We start from the raw sequence: 17,183 nt of genomic DNA, 5'->3' as shown, positions 1-17,183 counted from the left end.
AAGGGAGCAGGCCTCACAGTAGTGTAAAAACGAATTTAGAAGCTTTACTCTACCAGGACATATAAACTACACAGGTACATGTCCTGCCTTTTACCCACACAGCAACCCGCTTTAGGGGTTACCTAGGGCACACATTAGGGGTGACTCATATGTAGAAAAAAGGGGAGTTTTATGCTTGGCAAGTACTTTTAAATGCCAAGTCAAAGTGGCAGTGAAACTGCACACACGGGCCTTGCAATGGCAGGCCTGAGACAAGGTTAAGGGGCTACTGAAGGGGGTGGCACAACCAGTGCTTCAGTCCCACTAGTAGCATTTAATCTACAGGCCCTAGGCACATATAGTGCACTTTACTAGGGACTTACAAGTAAATTAAATAGCCACTCATGGATAAACCAATCACCAGTACAATTTACACAGGGAGCATATGCACTTTAGCAGTGGTAAAGTGCCCAGAGGTCAAAAGCCAACAACAACAGGTCAGAAAAAATAGGAGGTAGGAGGCAAAAAGTTTGGGGATGACCCTGTCAAAAAGCCAGGTCCAACAGTGACCATAGTAATATAATGCTAAATTCAAGCCTGTCAAGTGTGTCACAAAATAGAAAAAAGAAAGGCATGCAGCTGCAGTGGCCGACGTGCAGCACGGCTGTAAATTAAAAGGAAGTCTGAGATCCCTCTTTACAGCTACAATTCATCTTCCAGACACAAGCAAAAGATTCATTGGCCAAGCAAGCTGTTGTTACCAAGGTGACCTAAATAGGCACAAATCAACATTTGGATTCTAGATTTTCCTCCCTATACTCTGGTCCATTAAACGTAGTCTTACAAGGATGGACTACATGACCAGCTTCAACTCTTATTCATGCACATTGTTATTATTTAAGATTGTGTTATTTTGAAAGGGCTAAGTTCTGTGAAAGGCTTAATGGCTCTAGTAGAAAGTCAGCCTACTTGCAGCCTTTGACCAAGCTCCCTTCCATGAGCAAAGAATGTAATCCCACCAGGATATCAAATGCTGAGTAGCTTTTCATCGATCACTATGCTCGGGACAGAGTGGATGCGGCCAGGACATATCAGCCAAGACCATAGCATGCAGCACCATACCTATATGTCATGATGTTGCCTGTTGTTGTGCTGCATGACATGGTGCCCTTCCATGATACATAGTGTTGAGCCTTTGCTTGGTCTGTGACTTACAGACATTCTGTGGTGTGTGAATATTGAGCATTCTACGTTGCATAATTTTTTGATCTCTACTGTTACATGTGCAAATCTCAACTTTTGTTTTGTCAATATGTGATTTAAGACATCTGCATTCGGCCTCATTGAGAATTAGAAGCAGAGTACCAAGAGACAGGAATCTTCAATTCCGGCACCCATATCTGGGAATTTTAATTTATTTCACAGCAATGTGGTCTAATATCTTCTTGGCACAGCTTGTAAATCCATCAAGGGATTTTTTAGGACTGTGACTTGGTTGGCAGATGGGCACGGGTGGGTGGTTGGCAGAACAGGTGCAAGAAAAGCCGTTGAGCATTTGTACCTTCCCACTCGTGGAAGAGAACAGCAGGTGGATAGCGGGAACATCAGCTGCCCAGAACGCCAGCAGCATTGCACAAGGATTCAGTGTCTCTGAACCTGGACTTGCTGGGCTCAGAGATTGTGGACCGAGAATCACCTGGTCTAGTATCTGTGTACCCAGTAATTCTGAGCCTGGAGACACAGGGTAAGATGTAACTGGCCAAAGCTGTATTTGTCTCTGAGCCAGTTGTAATAAGGCTCCTAATGTTTTACTCATTAACTTATGTTAACTGTTAGGGTTTCTTTTGGTAACTCTTTATACTGTTTTCCTTTTTGGCATAAGTGGCTCAATGTGGAATGACTCCTTGGCAAAGCACCCTAGGAGGAAAGTCTTGTAAATGAAAATGGTTTGCGTTTTTTGCAGTGATTAATTTGTAAATAAAAAAGTACTGGTGCCCAAAGCTCTCCTCAGTAAAACATTCTTATGGGTATGCAATTTTTTACCTTTGATCTGTAACTTGATCTTTGTGACAACTGTTTCCGTAAACTTTCTGTGTCCACCTATATTCAACTATTCATTGTGCATATGCAGCTACCAACGAACAATGGTTCAGGAGAACTATGTATAACATATTTGTTTTGAACCTAGCCAATGTATTTCCCAATAGTCAATCTTCAGCTCCTATTACCTTCTATCTTCAGGCACTGATTCCAGTTGATGACATCAGTGGTCAATAGCATCGCCCGGAGGTTCTCTGGATCCTTGGTGAAGACCAAGTAGATGTTTGTGTAGAGGTTTGTATCATCCACCATTTCCTAAACAAATATTGGGAAAACGACAAATGGTATTTAGCAATTGTAGGGGAGGGTTATTGCAAACTCTTCAGCTTCCATGACAACCACTTTGAACATAAGATCCTCAGCTTTCAAGATCTCAGTCTTCAACACTCACAGTGATGGACCTACCTACACCCTGTGCATAACCCACTTTTTGCAGGTGGTGTCCAGGAACTGAGGGTGTGTAATTTTGAGCTACAGTAGGTACTAGACGTGGCATCACTTATGGCTCAGCCAGGGTCTCGTTGTGATGTTATTTGCCGTTTCCAAACTCTTTTCTGTGCTAAATCTGTAAGAGCCGGAATTCAGGAATAAAATTATGATTTGTGTCCAGTGTAACTGTTTTACAAATTGTACATGAAAAAAGATGTGCTTCAAGAAAGAGCAACTTATAGACATTTTAAATCTATGACATGTGCTGATATTTCTTAGGGAAAGCAAACTTCGCAAACCACAGCAATGTGGCACAAAAAGGGGTCAGAGATGTGAAATTCACATGATCACACCGTGTGGAATCCAGCCATCAGTCTAGACATGGACGTATGAAACATTGTACCTTCATGGACTCAAAGAAATTCAACCTCAAATGTGGAAAATCTATAAACGTTGCAATAGTATTTTACCCCTCGTCATGAATCTGATGAACATGTCAAAAAGTCCTAAGTGTACTAAACATTCTTCAGAAGTAAAACTTTATTGTCAAAGTTAACTAAGGCTATTAACAATATATGCAATCAATATTTACAATTCATAGTTAAAATTATAATAATAAAATAGGAAAGTGAAAAAGTTAAAGGAAGACATGGTGCCATTAGAGGTGGACTCTTTCATACAGAAATGTTGTGAAATGATTATGACATAGCAACAAAGACAGAGGACCATGATGTTTTCTTGGCAGCTGATGACTGTGAATTATGATGCATTGCATGAAATGCCCAAAAGTAGATTCCTATTTTTTGCACTTTGTGCAGTTATATGGGATGGTGGATGGTTAATGAACAGGCCATTTTGCATACGCCATTCAACAATACAAAAGGAAGGGTGAGTCTGCTGCCCTTTTTGTCTGGTATCCTGTTTGTGAAGGATGTAGCAGTCTCTGACTAGGGGTGTACGAAAGTTGCATAATTTGCATTTGTATAATTACACAAATTTCAGGGAAATTACACATAATTAGACAAAATGCAAAACTGGTATTTGACTTCCTATTTTAACTTGAAATGCATCCTTGCATCCATTTTGAATGTAAGGACACATTTGGAGCTAAAAGAATTGTACAAAAAGCTCTAGTGTTACAATTTGCAGCTATTCACATCCTAGTTGTATGTGTTACTTCCATGTGATTGCAATATTTTTTTTCAATGAAAGGCATGTAATTGCATGATGGGATGTAATAGCATAGTGTTGGGAATTGTACATAGCAACTGGAACTTGATGTTTCTGAGATTACACCAGTGTAACTGAAACTATGACCAGCCACAACCATGATCCTCAATGAATGAACTAAGAAAATCAATCAATCATCATTCTCAGCACCAGCATGGCTAATGGGTAGGTTTGCAAATGGCTGATGGCTCCAAGGGTTATGACATGACTTCTTAAGAAGCAGGGTCAAACATTTCAGGTCTATCTTGCCAAACCTGCCAGACCCTATGTGATTAACAGAAAAAGTGCTTTTCACAGTATTAGTCGGCTAAGGGCATAGGCTCTGCCCACATGTTGTTTTTCTTGGGTACAGCATTTGATTGGGCAGAACTTGTTAGGTTTCACCTGGACAGCCTTGTGCTGTGCTTGTGAAATCTATTGTATTTAATATAAATTCAAAAAAGGGCTTACATTCCACCCTCACATTTCATTGTTTGGTATTCTTACCACTTACTTTTCCTCTGTTACTATTGTCTGTAGCATACTTTTTTCTGTTGTTCCTCTAGGGTGTTTCTCTTATCAGTTTCCTGTGACCCAAGTACTGTCTTCATCTGCTTTTGTGGAACTCTTTTTTAAAGTTTTACCTCCACAGAATTCACTGTGCTTGTTTTTAAAGTCCTGGTATTTCTGTTTGAAGGTTTAATTCGTTTTTCAAAAGATTTTGCTGTTCGATCCGGTGTCTTTAATTTGTTTCTTTTGTTTCTGTTCTGCTCTGTGCTGTAACTTTCATTTCTTCCAGGGGTCTTGGAACACATCGTTCTCCAAACCTTACATTCAGCCATGAGCCCCATCGTGGTTTTTGCCTTACCATCTGTTACTGCACAATATATTGCCTTTCTTAATGAACAAGTTATAACACTTTTAGAGACTTCCTTTAAATTATATTGCACAGGTGCTCACGAAGCTAAAACTTAACAAAAAATATATTATTAATCAAATAGGCGAAACCTAATGTATTTACTAATGCTTGTGTGTTTTTGTGGCACTTTTTGCCTTGCACCATCCGCCGAACTTCCAATGGGGAGGTTGCTGCCACACTGGCTACCTCCCCGCTGGACCCATTAAGAGTTTCACCACTAGGTTGGCAGGCGGAAACCTAATTTTCCACGCACCAGCCTAGCAGGAAACAGGCTACAGCATTGTCTCTAGCTTGTAATCGAGCTGGTGGCAATGCTGTAGCCAGCAGGGTGCACCAGCAGGGGGGCCCCTTGCACCTGTTCTCCACCAGCCTTTTCATAAAGGTGTTACCGCCATGAAAAGGCTGGCAGAGAACAAGGTCATAATCCACAGGGCAGCGCTGCATGCTGTGCTGCCTGGTGAATTAAGATCCTGGTGGAGCCGGCGGTTAACAGACGGTCCAGACCGGCACCCCGAATGTGGCAGTTATGAGATTGCCACACTCGTAATGAGGTCCTAGGATTGTGTTGGATGTAGGGTATTGTTATTGATGAAGGCTATAAGACTGATGTAAATATTATAAAAAATGATGATATGTTAAAGTCATTGAGTATTTATGATTGGACTGACATATTTTAGTATTAACGTCTTTGCTGCACAGCCTTTTCCCATCCTGTGCTGACTTTATTTTACTCTTTAGGGTAGTTCACGCTTAGGCTCCCATATCTTTTTGTCTACATAAGCTATCCACGCCAAATTTGCTTCCTTTTTTTCAAACATTAAAGGGATTCTAAAGGTACCTGGGGTTTGTGGATTCCCTAGGAGCGGACCAAGGAATTAGCCAAAGTATGGCTAAAGTTAGTTTTTTGGGGGAAAATGAGAAAAAGTGCTGCAGAAGAAAGTGCCTGTTTTTTTCCTACAAATTGCATCAGCAAAAGGTTTGTGGTGCTAAAATCACCATCTTCCCAGCTTTTAGGAACAGGCAGATGTGATTCAGAAAAAGCACATTTTGTCACACAGTTTTGGCATTTTACTGGGAGATCACCCATTTTCCCTAATTCTTGTGCTTTCAAGCTCCTTCCAGTTTGTGGTAGAAACAGATGTGAAACCCATGGTGGCTACTGGAGAGCTATATATTTCTGAAAACTAGACTACATTTTGAATTCAGCAAGGGGACATTTGTGCAGCTCCTTCAAGGTTTTCATAGAGAAGCTATATGCCATTCCATTTGTTAGACCATTCGGGTTGTGGGGATATATGAGGAGTGTGGGTTTTCCAAGAACCCAAGGTATCCAAGCCAATAACTGTTCTGCACCTTGCAATGTTTTTTCATTGTGCACCGGATTTATAACAGTTAGTATGGTAAAATGTAGAAGCAGTAGTTATTTTTACATCTCTGAATTTGTGGGTACCCTTACCAGCATGTGAATTAGAGGATATTTCCCCAAATTACTTCTTTCTCACACATTGTCTTACATTTGGTAGGTTCAAATGCAGGGAAATGCAACTTGTAATGACATGTGTTTTACTACTCTCTGTTCCCCTAAGTCTCCTAAGAAAAGTGGTACCTCACTTGTGTGGGTACTCCTGGTGCCCGCAACAGGAAATGGGCCAAAAGGCAACATGGATACATCAAATTTGTCCATGCAAAACTAACCCGTTTTATGCAAAGTGGGTGGTTGTGTTAATTGGGCCCTACCTCAGCCACCACCTAGGAAAACCTAGCAAACTTTTTAAACTTGATACCTAGGGAAATCCAGGATGGGGTGACTTGCATGGCTCTCTTTTACTCAGAATCTCTTGCAAACCTCACACTTTGATTAAAAAACACATTTGTCCCACATTTCTGTGTGGCAAAGTTCTGGAATCTGCACAGAGCCACAAACTTACTTATACCCAGCATTCTCCTAAGTCTTCTGATGAAAATGGTACCTCACTTGTGTGGGCAGGCATAGTGCTTGCAACAGGAAATGGTCGACAACGTAACATGGGCACATCACATTTTTCCATGCAAAACTGACCACTTTTTTCGAAAAAACATGTAGCTTTGGTCTTTGGGCCCTACCTCAGAAGATACCTTGGGAAACCTACCAAACCTGTATACTTTTGAAAACTAGACACCAACAGAAATCCAGGGATTGGTGAATTGCATGAATACCATGAGATTTTTGTACTCACAATGCCCTGCAAACCTCAAACTTTGCTTGAAATCACACATTTTTCTTACATTTCTGTCATGGAAACTTCCGGAACTTGCAGAAATCCACATTCCTACCACCCAGCATTGCCCCACTTGCTCTGATAAAAATGCTGTGCCACTTATGTGGCTAGGCCTAGTGCCAGTGACAGAAACCTATCAAACCAAGGACTATGGTGGCCCTTGTGCTGGGCCTCCCACTGACATTGGTTGGATTTTTGTCTCTGCAGTGGATCCCTGCTTGGGCATCTACTAGGGAGGGGCACCATTAGAAAGGGGAGAGTACCCCTTTGCAATTACACTTGTTTCATCTGCCTCGGTGCTCCAGGGGCTGAGATAGCCCCCTGAGCATCAAGACAGTCAAAGTGAAATGAGCTGATTGGCTCATTTCGCTTTTGTTTTCATTGAAATTATGTCGTGCACCATGCATGCTGATTGTCATTTCAGTGAAAACTAAAAACAGCCCTGGGAGCTGGGAAACCTCTTTCCCAGCTCCAAAGGCTGCTTTTAGAAAATCAAATCCCTCTGCTGGAAACAGCAGAGGGATTTGGTAGTCGTGTGCAGAGGATGTATCGGTTACGTCCTCAGCACACGACCACAGGTGCTCATGTTGGAACCGTTCCGCCATGAGCACTGAAGGGGTTAAAGAATGCAAAGATATTTTGTTACATGGAACCTCACAGATTACAGTAGTTGGCAAGGGTTGGGCGCTGATTACACCTTTGACTCACTGGGTATAAAAGATTTGCACTATGATAAACCTTGTTAGGCTCTCCCTTTAGTGGAGAGGGTATTTTGTTGCACCAATCTAATTTTGTATGCATTTGAGTTTTTATGACTGTATGCCTTAAGGTTGCTTTCTGGAAAATATTATGTGCAGTAGAGTAGTTCCCGAGTTGTTTATGGTGGCAAGAAAGTGATAAAGGTTATTTTTTCTCTGAGGAATATTAAGTTTAATAGGCCAGATCTATTCTCTGAGAAACAGGACGTTTGATGTCATGGTTCTGGTCTGTTTGTTTTGAAACATTAAGACATTGATTATTTATTGTGAAAAGCATTGCTTGACGTCATAAAACCTTTATTGGTGGATTGTTATCAAACTAACTGATAAACCTAGAAGGTAAAATATTTTCACTGTGTTTGTGTTTTGACAACTGTAGTTCTGTACATTTGTAATTTTATAACTGTATGCATGTGATGTGCATGTTAGTAGTCCTGTGTTGGGGATGGTATCAATACAGTTGTAAAGGCTATAGGCCTTATTGGTTTAACAGGAAAAGATATACCGGATTCCCTGGCTTTGATCTCTTTGGTAAGAAAAGTTATTACAAAGCGAGTAGCCCTGGTTTATTTACTGTGAAAAGCGTGTGTTAAATGCAATAGAGGTTTAAGAAGCATTATTATTATTATTATTATTATTATTATTATTTTTATTATTATTATTATTATTATTATTATTTTTATTTTTAAATCCTGCTAACAATCCTTTCTATAGCCTTTTGGTGATAGCAATACCTGCTACTGACAGATACACAAGAACACATTGTACAGTCAAGTTTCAAGAAGCTAACCGAAGATATAATGATGCTGTTCAGATTTAATCCTAATGTGTTCTCCTCGGAGGGTGCCAGGACCAAGAAGGTTCTTCCACCTCAATTATAGAGTTTACATTTAGGAACAGAAAAGGTTGAACTGGAGGATGATTTCAAATGGTGGGAGGGGATATGTTTTTTTATTTGATTACTATGTTTGGATGGATGATAAAAAAAAAATCGGCAAGAAGTTCATCTGCTGCATTTTGCTGTTTCTGTGGGCATTCTAGCCCTTTCTTGAGATGGTCAACATATTATTAAACGACTTGTCAAGAATCACTCTATGAGGAAGTCAAAGGAATTGAAATGAAAGAGTGAATTATTTGTAAGTATTTGAATGGAAAAAGGCATGATTTTGTAATTGTACAAATCTGGGGTCAAACATTAGATTAGAGTATAGGATGCTACCCAGATTTTGAGCAGAAGTTACCAAGTCTGGCCAAGTGCCAACAGATGAGTGACAAAAAGAAGGATCCCATCAATTGAACTTGTTAAAATTTGAGTTTTTCAGTTTTAATGGGATTTAGCTTCAAAATATTAAATTTCATCCATTGTTGCGAGGCTGTGTAACACTGATGCGGGGTTAGTCAGATAGGAAAGCAAACAAATGAACTAATGGTAGTGCAAAAGCCTATAGGCAGGTATTTTGTTTCATGGAATCTCACAGAATATCATACTAGGCAAGGTTTCTGGTGTTGATGACCCAATCAAACAAACCATCTGAACAGAACATTTGCACTATGATTATCCTTATTAAGCCCACTAAGGATTTTATATGGTTTTGACAACTGTAACTTTGTACCTATTTATAATTTAATATGGTATACTTAATATTTGCCTTGAGAAAAAGCTTATGTTCTCTACAGTAGGTCTGCTTTGGTTATGGTGACAAGCCGATAATAAAGTCTATAGGTCTTATTGGGTAATTGGGAAACATTAATTCAGATGCCTTGAGAATAATATTTTTATTGAAAAATGTTATGAGGAAGTCTGTAGGCCTGATAATGAATGAACTTTATGCTAAAGATAGTGGGCCTTTAAGCATGGGTCATTATTGAACCATGTTAAAAGCTGCAGGCATGTATTTTGTTAGAAGGAATCTCACAGATTACCTTTGCAAGAAAAGGAGTTTGGTGCAGAATTTCACCCTTTGACAAACCTCAGGGGCAGATGATTTACACTGCAACAAGTCTTGATAGGATCCCTTCAGAAGGCCTGACAGGCTTAGCTGTCTGTCATGATCTTGTTATCAAAATAGTAAATTAAACATACATCTAAAATACAATATATATATATATATATATATATATATATATATATATATATATATATATATATATATATATATATATATATATATATATATATATATACATTCACATACGTTGAGGGGCTTAGGGCCAGCTCTTTTCTGTTTGAAAGTCATTTACCATTAACTTCAATCCATGACAGCAGTTGGCCAGCCCACTTCAGACATTGGATCTCTTGCCCTGAAGGGGATGCCATGTGTCTGGTCACATGAGAACCGCCACCTGAAAATGAAAATGCTTCAGTGCCAGGGCTAGTGGGACAGTCCTTTAGATTTCTATTTTATGCTTTTATAGGTCCTGTTTTTGTTTCTTTTCTTCTCTATTTCTTTTCTTTTTCTAGAGCATGCCCAGCTCCCCAGCTCCACAGACATATATATAAGGCCACTCACTTACCACCTACATTAATCAGAAGTGCACCCCTTCCCAAGTGACCACTGCCTACACAATAGATGACCATAATGGAATGGCAATGTCCCTTGTTTGTCATTGTTTTAATATTCCAAACAGGCCAACATTTAGGTTGTAAACATGGAGGCAATGTTGGAACTTAAAAAAAGAGAAAGATTCATTATGTACAATGCCACTGCAACATTGCCACCCACATTTATATTTAATTTTATTTATTATTACAAGGTTATGCTAGACATGTTGAGGCAGTTTCATGTTTTTTTTCCACTTTAATTCATTTACTTTGTCTTCCATTTGTTGATGAAGTTGTAAGTCTGAGTATGGAAAAATAGGTCAGTGGGTGGATAAAAGGATACATGAAACAAAAAAGATGAGTAACAGAGTGCATCTAAGAGGGTTTATTGAGTGTCTAAAACTGTGACGGAAGATGTACATTCACTTATTAGCCTGACCTGCTGGTATTGCCAGTGCTTGTTAACTCCAGGGAAATGCATCTGGGATGAGAGAGCCATGTATAATCTGTACCTTGGTGTTCATCACAAGACAGTGAGTACATCAGGTAATTACAAATTGCTGTATCAACAGCAAGATCAATTGCTGTTGGGTCGGAAGGATATACAGCATTTTATGTAAGCCTGGGAGTTGCTTAATAATTTTAAAGGTCACCTGGTACGTGGGTGGAGAGGAAGAGACAAGGATTCGGATAAAGAGTTATGTTGCTTTTTGATCAGTATTGACTGGTATGGTAAGAGTCTCCATGTTTCTGGTGAAAAGGTAGCAAGATGCCCATAGGTGGCAGAAATGTCCCATGATCTTAGATAGATCTTTTTGGATGATAATTTTTTTGCAGCTTAAGCTGTCATCTGGTTTAAACTCACAAGTTTGCCATACCTTTTTAAGAAAGTTATTGCAATTCAAGCATCTTAAAATACTAGTCAGCTCAGGGCATTGGGCTCTTAGCCTGAAAAACAATAAAAACTCCAACATTTGCAGTACTGGTCAAGAAACATCTTTCCTCCATAACTTTATGCTTTGTTATTTTTAGTATTAAACATGAGTAAGAGATGTGTTCATTGATCAGGATTCTAAAGCTGTTCACTACAACTGACAGCTTTCTTTTTTTAGAGAAGATGCTGGTCCATGGTTGTAAAGATGTTTGGATCAATCAGTCATCAATCAATCATCAAACTTAGGCACAAAGAGAATGATTTTTACCACCACAGTGGATGAATACTGATGATAGTTGCATTGATTTTATTTGCAGAAAACAGAATCCCCTAACCTCTGTATCTTGTTTTAAAGAGGATTCCCATTATTATGGTTTATTTGTGCCTCATGTCAGCACTACAAAGACATATCATACAAACATAGATCATACCTACATAAATATTGAAAGTGGCTACATTACCACTCTACACCCTTTTACTACTTTGGCTGACTCCCCAGGCTTTGGAGTGATGGGCTGTCCATCATGTTTTTGAGCCCCCCTGGCATTTTAAGGGCATGTGCATTGTGAAGTGGTCCCTGCATGATACTATATCAGTCACAGGACCTGCACACCGCCTCTCCCATGCTGGCATCCCAGTGGTGTCGGCCCCAACACCCATGGTAAGTGACTCACAGACACAATAACAGCCAGTGCCTGTTCTTCTCTGGCTGTCAATTTCCATCAGACAGTGGTGTGTAGGATGCCAAGGACTGAGTCTCATCACTCCATATTCTTTGAATAATTTAGGTACTGTTGACCAGTTACTTACCTTTGGTAAAGCTCCTTCTGGGGGACACTGTACCTAACCGCAAATTCCTCACCTCTGGAATATCCACACTCTTGATCCAGAAGATTTTTCAGCATAGCCAGAAGGTGGCATTATGCAGCTTTCCATCAACGCTGTACCACTTTGAAAGAGGTGCTGGTGCAATATAACACCACCCAGGCACACTAACAACAGTTTCTTTATGGACAACATCTGTGCCCTCACACACATATTTGTATATTCGTGCCACTGTTTAAATCTCTTATTTGGGACCTTTTTTAGATGGAAAAGAGATACTTTCGTAGAACAGGGAGACAGGAGAGCAGTGAGGAATCTATAGTTAGATAGAGTATCCACCAGTTAGATAGAGTATCCACCAGAAAGAGTGTTACCAAGGGTAAGTAGCTTGTTTTTATGATGGATAGTTCTAAATCCAGATTTGTCACCCGTAGACTAAATAGCAAAGCAGTATCTCTCCTGCTGGTGAGTCTGAGAATGACACAGAAAAAAAAGTCATGCAGGATCTGAGCAGCTAAAATGAACTTCCAGTTAAACCTGACAGTTAACACAATAATGCTTCATGAACATATGCATTGATGATCATATAGCAGCCTGACAAATGTCCAGAACAGGCACTCCATGTGCTGGCACAGTGGTAGCACCCTTAGACCTGGTGGAGGTGGCTCTCAATACTCCACAAGGCTGCAGCAGACCTATCCACCTGGAAGATGTCCTCTTCTGCACTGCTATGCATTTATTTGTCCCACAAAACCCCATAAGGAGTTAATCGTCCACCTAATGGTCCCTAGTACAATCAATGTAAACACTGAGCACTATTTTCAGGTCCAAGCAATGGAGCCGATCTTCCTTTTTCGAGAAGTGAGGCAAAGAATGAAGAAAGTGTGATGGACTGTCAGACATGAAGGAGAGTCACTACTTTCAGGAGAAAAGCCAAGCTGGTCTTCAGCACCAATTTGTCTGGACAGAAGGTGATGTACGGCAAATGAACTGACCAAACTTGATGCTTATTAAGCAAGGAGTTCAGGTGATTGCAATTAGGAAGACCTTCTTCAGGATTAGCAGATTTAGGGAACAGCGTTGGCTCAAAAAGGGTGCTAATTGGGAAAGAATAGATCAAATTAAGGTCCCACAATGGCAATTCAAAATGTTTAGGAAGAAACTTGTGGGCCAAACGTTTGAGAAAATGCATGTGATATGAACAAGGACGATTTGTCTGATAAATGGCCAAATGGCCTAATGACTAATCTGGAGTCACTAGGATGACTTGAGTAAGCTTGTTCCTGATCTTATTTAGAACTCAGAGCAGGAAGAGATATAGGACTTCTCCATTCCACTCTAGGTAGAATGCATCTCAGAGAGAGAACCTTCTTGGGAACTCTAATGACAAAAGTTTACACAATGTGCTTTCATAGTGGTGATGAAGAGATCGAACCAGGCTTTTCCCCATTGCTGGAATATGCCCTGTGCCACATCCAGGTGTAGCACCCATTTGTGATGTGTTAGGTGTCGCTGACTGAGTTTCTCTTCCCTGATGTTTAAAGATCCCAGCAGGTGGTGTATGATCAAGGAGATGCCCTGACAATACAGCCAGGTCCAGAAGTGCCACACCTCCTGGCACAGAGCCCAGGAATCAACTTCACCCTGCTTGTTGCAATAACACATGGTAGTGATGGCGTCCTTGAAGACCTGAACCAGCCTCCTGGACAGTAAGAAGGCTTTCAATACCAAGTGAATCGCCTGCAACTCCATCAAGTCGAAGTCTTGGTTGGTCAGCCTGTCGAGCCGTCGCCCATGGACCAAGGGGCATTCCGGGTTCATCGGGATCAGCTGCAGAATCAGCTCCATGGTAGGTGACTGGGAGTGAGACTGAGGGCACTGTGACAGCCTTGTGACTTCTGAGACAGAGAGTGGGGAGGCCTGCTTGGAATATTTGTAATTCTCTTTTTAGATCTGGACTTACCCAAAGACTTGAATCGCAATTACGACCTGTCACGGGAACAGGTCCAAGAGCAGAATCGTGTCTGTTTCTGTGTTTTTGAGTGGATGCCAGTGTACATGCCTTCCTGCAGTGCTCAGTGACATGCAGCATGGCCCTGCCTTACTGAATCACCATTGGCGGCATGAGAGCATACTCACTAAATGAAGTGGAGTCATGGCCCAAATCCAAACAGCAGAAACAAACCTCATGGGGATCAGTCACAGGCATTTGTTTTCAACAGTTCCTGCAAAGCTTAAACAAGCCTACTGGAAATATATTTTTGATTAAAAAATCCTGTCAGCTGATGAGATAGAATAGGTAGCTAGCTCCAGATCCATGTACAAAGTAATGGAAAGAAAAAGAATCTGTCAGCATGCTTGGGTGCCACCTACATGCTGCTCCAGTCATCACTTCTGGGGTAGCGCAGAGTTGACACAGAGTCACATGGTGCCACCTACTGGGGCTAATCTGAAAAAAAAAAATCAAGATTCATCTTTGCACCTGTGGATATTCTACAGATGAGAAACCTGTAGTTAGAAGTGTCCATGAGAATTTATTTTCTTGTTGATCTTTCACACGTGTGACAGGTGAGTTGGATCACACAGTGAGTGCCGTAATCGGCCGCTGGTGGCAATGAAAACAATTTTGCTTCCTTGCTCTTTACGTGCCAATCTGATTGCTGAAATCTTCAAACAATACAGACTTGTCTTTCTCAAACTTTCTCTTCATATGTCATCATTGTACTCAAACCATCATACTGTACGTTCAACCGGAAAGCATTGGCGTATTGCCCATGCATCAACATATCTTTGTGAAAACTCTGCTCATCCACTATGACCATTGTACAACTATTCTAAACGTGTCACTTTGTAGCAGCACCTATGAAACTGTTCTATAATTTGGCCACTTGCTGTCTTCAACTTCCACTGCATCTGGTGATGCTATTGCACAAGTATCCTATTCACTTTTGTCTTCAGTATTGTCTGCTTGGTTTGTGCCTGCTGATAACACTGTAAAAGAGGCTACTTCTACAATAACTTCAATAAGATATTGGTTTTTCAACCCATCCCTGCTGTGGGGTGCAATTGCACTTCCCTGACCCTTCTTCACCATCACCATCACTGATTTCTGATGGACGCTTCTCTCAGTTGCTCACTTCTATCTCAGAAATTCATTGACTTCCCCCAACACTCCATTAGAGTGCTTCTGTTTTTTCTTGTATCTTCTACTTGTCTTTGAAGAAATGTTAATCATCCTCTTGCCTTTTATCGGATATTTCTACCTTGTGTGGAGGGCTTATCAAAGGTGTGTGTTCTTTACACACTAATATGAGCGAGGTGCATATGCCTCTTAATACAAACCTCTGGTTTTAGAGTGTGCCTGCACAAAGTTACGAAAACCAACCTATTGTGAGTGGGTGTTATAGATTTCCATCCAGACCGAAAACCACTTGACTATAACCTGCAACCCTTTCCTCCACATTGTAACACTGTACTGTTTATTTGCAATGGTTTTGGAATATAATTTATTATAGAAGCTTTACTTTTGCAGATGCTTCACAATGTATGAGCAGAATGTGAATATAGTGTACTCTAATGCATATACATCTCAACATGTATTCTCACAAGATACAATACTCCTCAAACATTGTTTACCTTTTTTACATCACTAGAAAAACCTATTGGCCTCATTTACAAGGCCTGTGGTGCAGGGCAATACAGCAAGTGCCTTGCTTTGCTACACTCCGCCACCGGGAAAGGGCACAAATGCACCGTATCTACAAGATATGACACATTTATGTCCTCTCCCCCTGTGCTGGCACACAAATTGCTGCCTAGCGCCAATGCAGGCACCCTTGCACCATGGTGCACGGATGCCTGCCTGCTTTGTGGGGATGATTGTTTTTGTGCAGGAAGGGACACCTTTCTGCACAAAAACACTCAGAAGAGGTGTTTTTAACTTTGTGTGCTGCGGAATGCAGCACACATAGAAAGTGGAAAAAACGGGGAGAATTAAAGATATTTCACCCCCTTTGCATCATTCTTAAGCCACCCCTGAGTGGCATAAGAATTTGACGCATTCCCAAATCTGGGAATTCATCAGATTCCTTCAGGTTCCATGGGTGCTGCGTGGGAACGCCCCAGGCAATACTCATGGAACGCCCCTTTCATGCAGTGTTATGCGTGAAAGGGGTCTATATTTACAAGGCCATGAAAAGCCATCCAAGGCAGCCTTGAGTGGCCTTGTAAATATGGACTTGCACACTGCGCCACCAGAGCATAAAAAAAAATAATGATGCTCCGGTGGCACAGAGTGCCTATATTTTTAGATACTTGGAAGAGAGGAACGACGTTACCCTAATATGAGGGTACACTAGATTAAAATCCGTGGGCTCCCAACCTAAGATCTGTTCTCAGCCTGTGAAAGATATATAATGCTTGGAATACATTTATCCCTTTAGCAAATCCTTGAGGCAGGACTCCTGTTATGCTGCATGTACCATATTTGATATTTTCACAGTCCTTAATTTTGTAAGGTTTGCCTGTGCTTCTGCCAGTATACTGCACAAGAGTATTGTATAATAAAGAACTGTAGAAATTAGGCTTTGTATGTGTACTGATGCCAGGAGCGAACAGTGTGGACCACATTTCCAAATATCATGAATCTCTGGTAGGTGGTCTGATTGCTTATACCCATACATGTCCTACCTGTGTTAAAGCCCATGGGAGGGTATGTGAGATCCCTGGTTGTTCTCTCTACTTTGTGAGGCTAATTGTTTGTAACCAAGAGCATTGGGGGCCAAGAGAGATCTAATGAGTGTGCCATAATTCAGACATTTATTAACCTTACGTGACTCCCAGTAAAAGGGAAAAACACAAGGCAAATCACACCACCCTTCTTCAAGCCATGCATATTTTGATTCTACTAGATCTTTAATTCCAAACAATCTCTATTACATGTGCAGTGCCAGATAGTTCCATAATGTTCATTGTAACCTTCAACCTCTACATGGAGCCGCTTAATGCTCTACTCACAGATAAGAGCATCAACATTCACCAATGTGCCATTGATAATCAACTTCCTGACGTTTAACCCAACGAGCTACTAATAAACAATACAAACTGGGCTCAATGACATGAAGCTTGATGTCTTTGATCCCAAACTTTCACTGAGTGCAAAATCACTTTAATTAACCCTGGATACTAAACTCAACTTCATGGAACACATGATCAAAATACGAAAGGTGGC

The 17,183-nt window shown here is 40.7% G+C and overlaps 1 protein-coding gene across 1 annotated transcript in view; it reads right to left on the bottom strand.

Annotated features, from left to right (window-relative positions):
• Positions 1-17,183, bottom strand: part of LOC138287431 (glycine N-acyltransferase-like) — a 112,895-nt gene that overhangs the window by 60,670 nt on the left and 35,042 nt on the right. Inside the window, exon 4 of the mRNA XM_069227854.1 lies at positions 2,208-2,334. Coding sequence (XP_069083955.1) covers positions 2,208-2,334 — 127 coding nt within the window. The remainder of the gene's footprint in view (positions 1-2,207; positions 2,335-17,183) is intronic.

This window comes from Pleurodeles waltl, chromosome 4_1 (assembly GCF_031143425.1).
Source record: "Pleurodeles waltl isolate 20211129_DDA chromosome 4_1, aPleWal1.hap1.20221129, whole genome shotgun sequence".
NCBI classification, from domain to species: domain Eukaryota; kingdom Metazoa; phylum Chordata; class Amphibia; order Caudata; family Salamandridae; genus Pleurodeles; species Pleurodeles waltl.
Note: the sequence above shows the minus strand (reverse complement) of the source record. Positions and strands in the feature narration are given on the sequence as shown.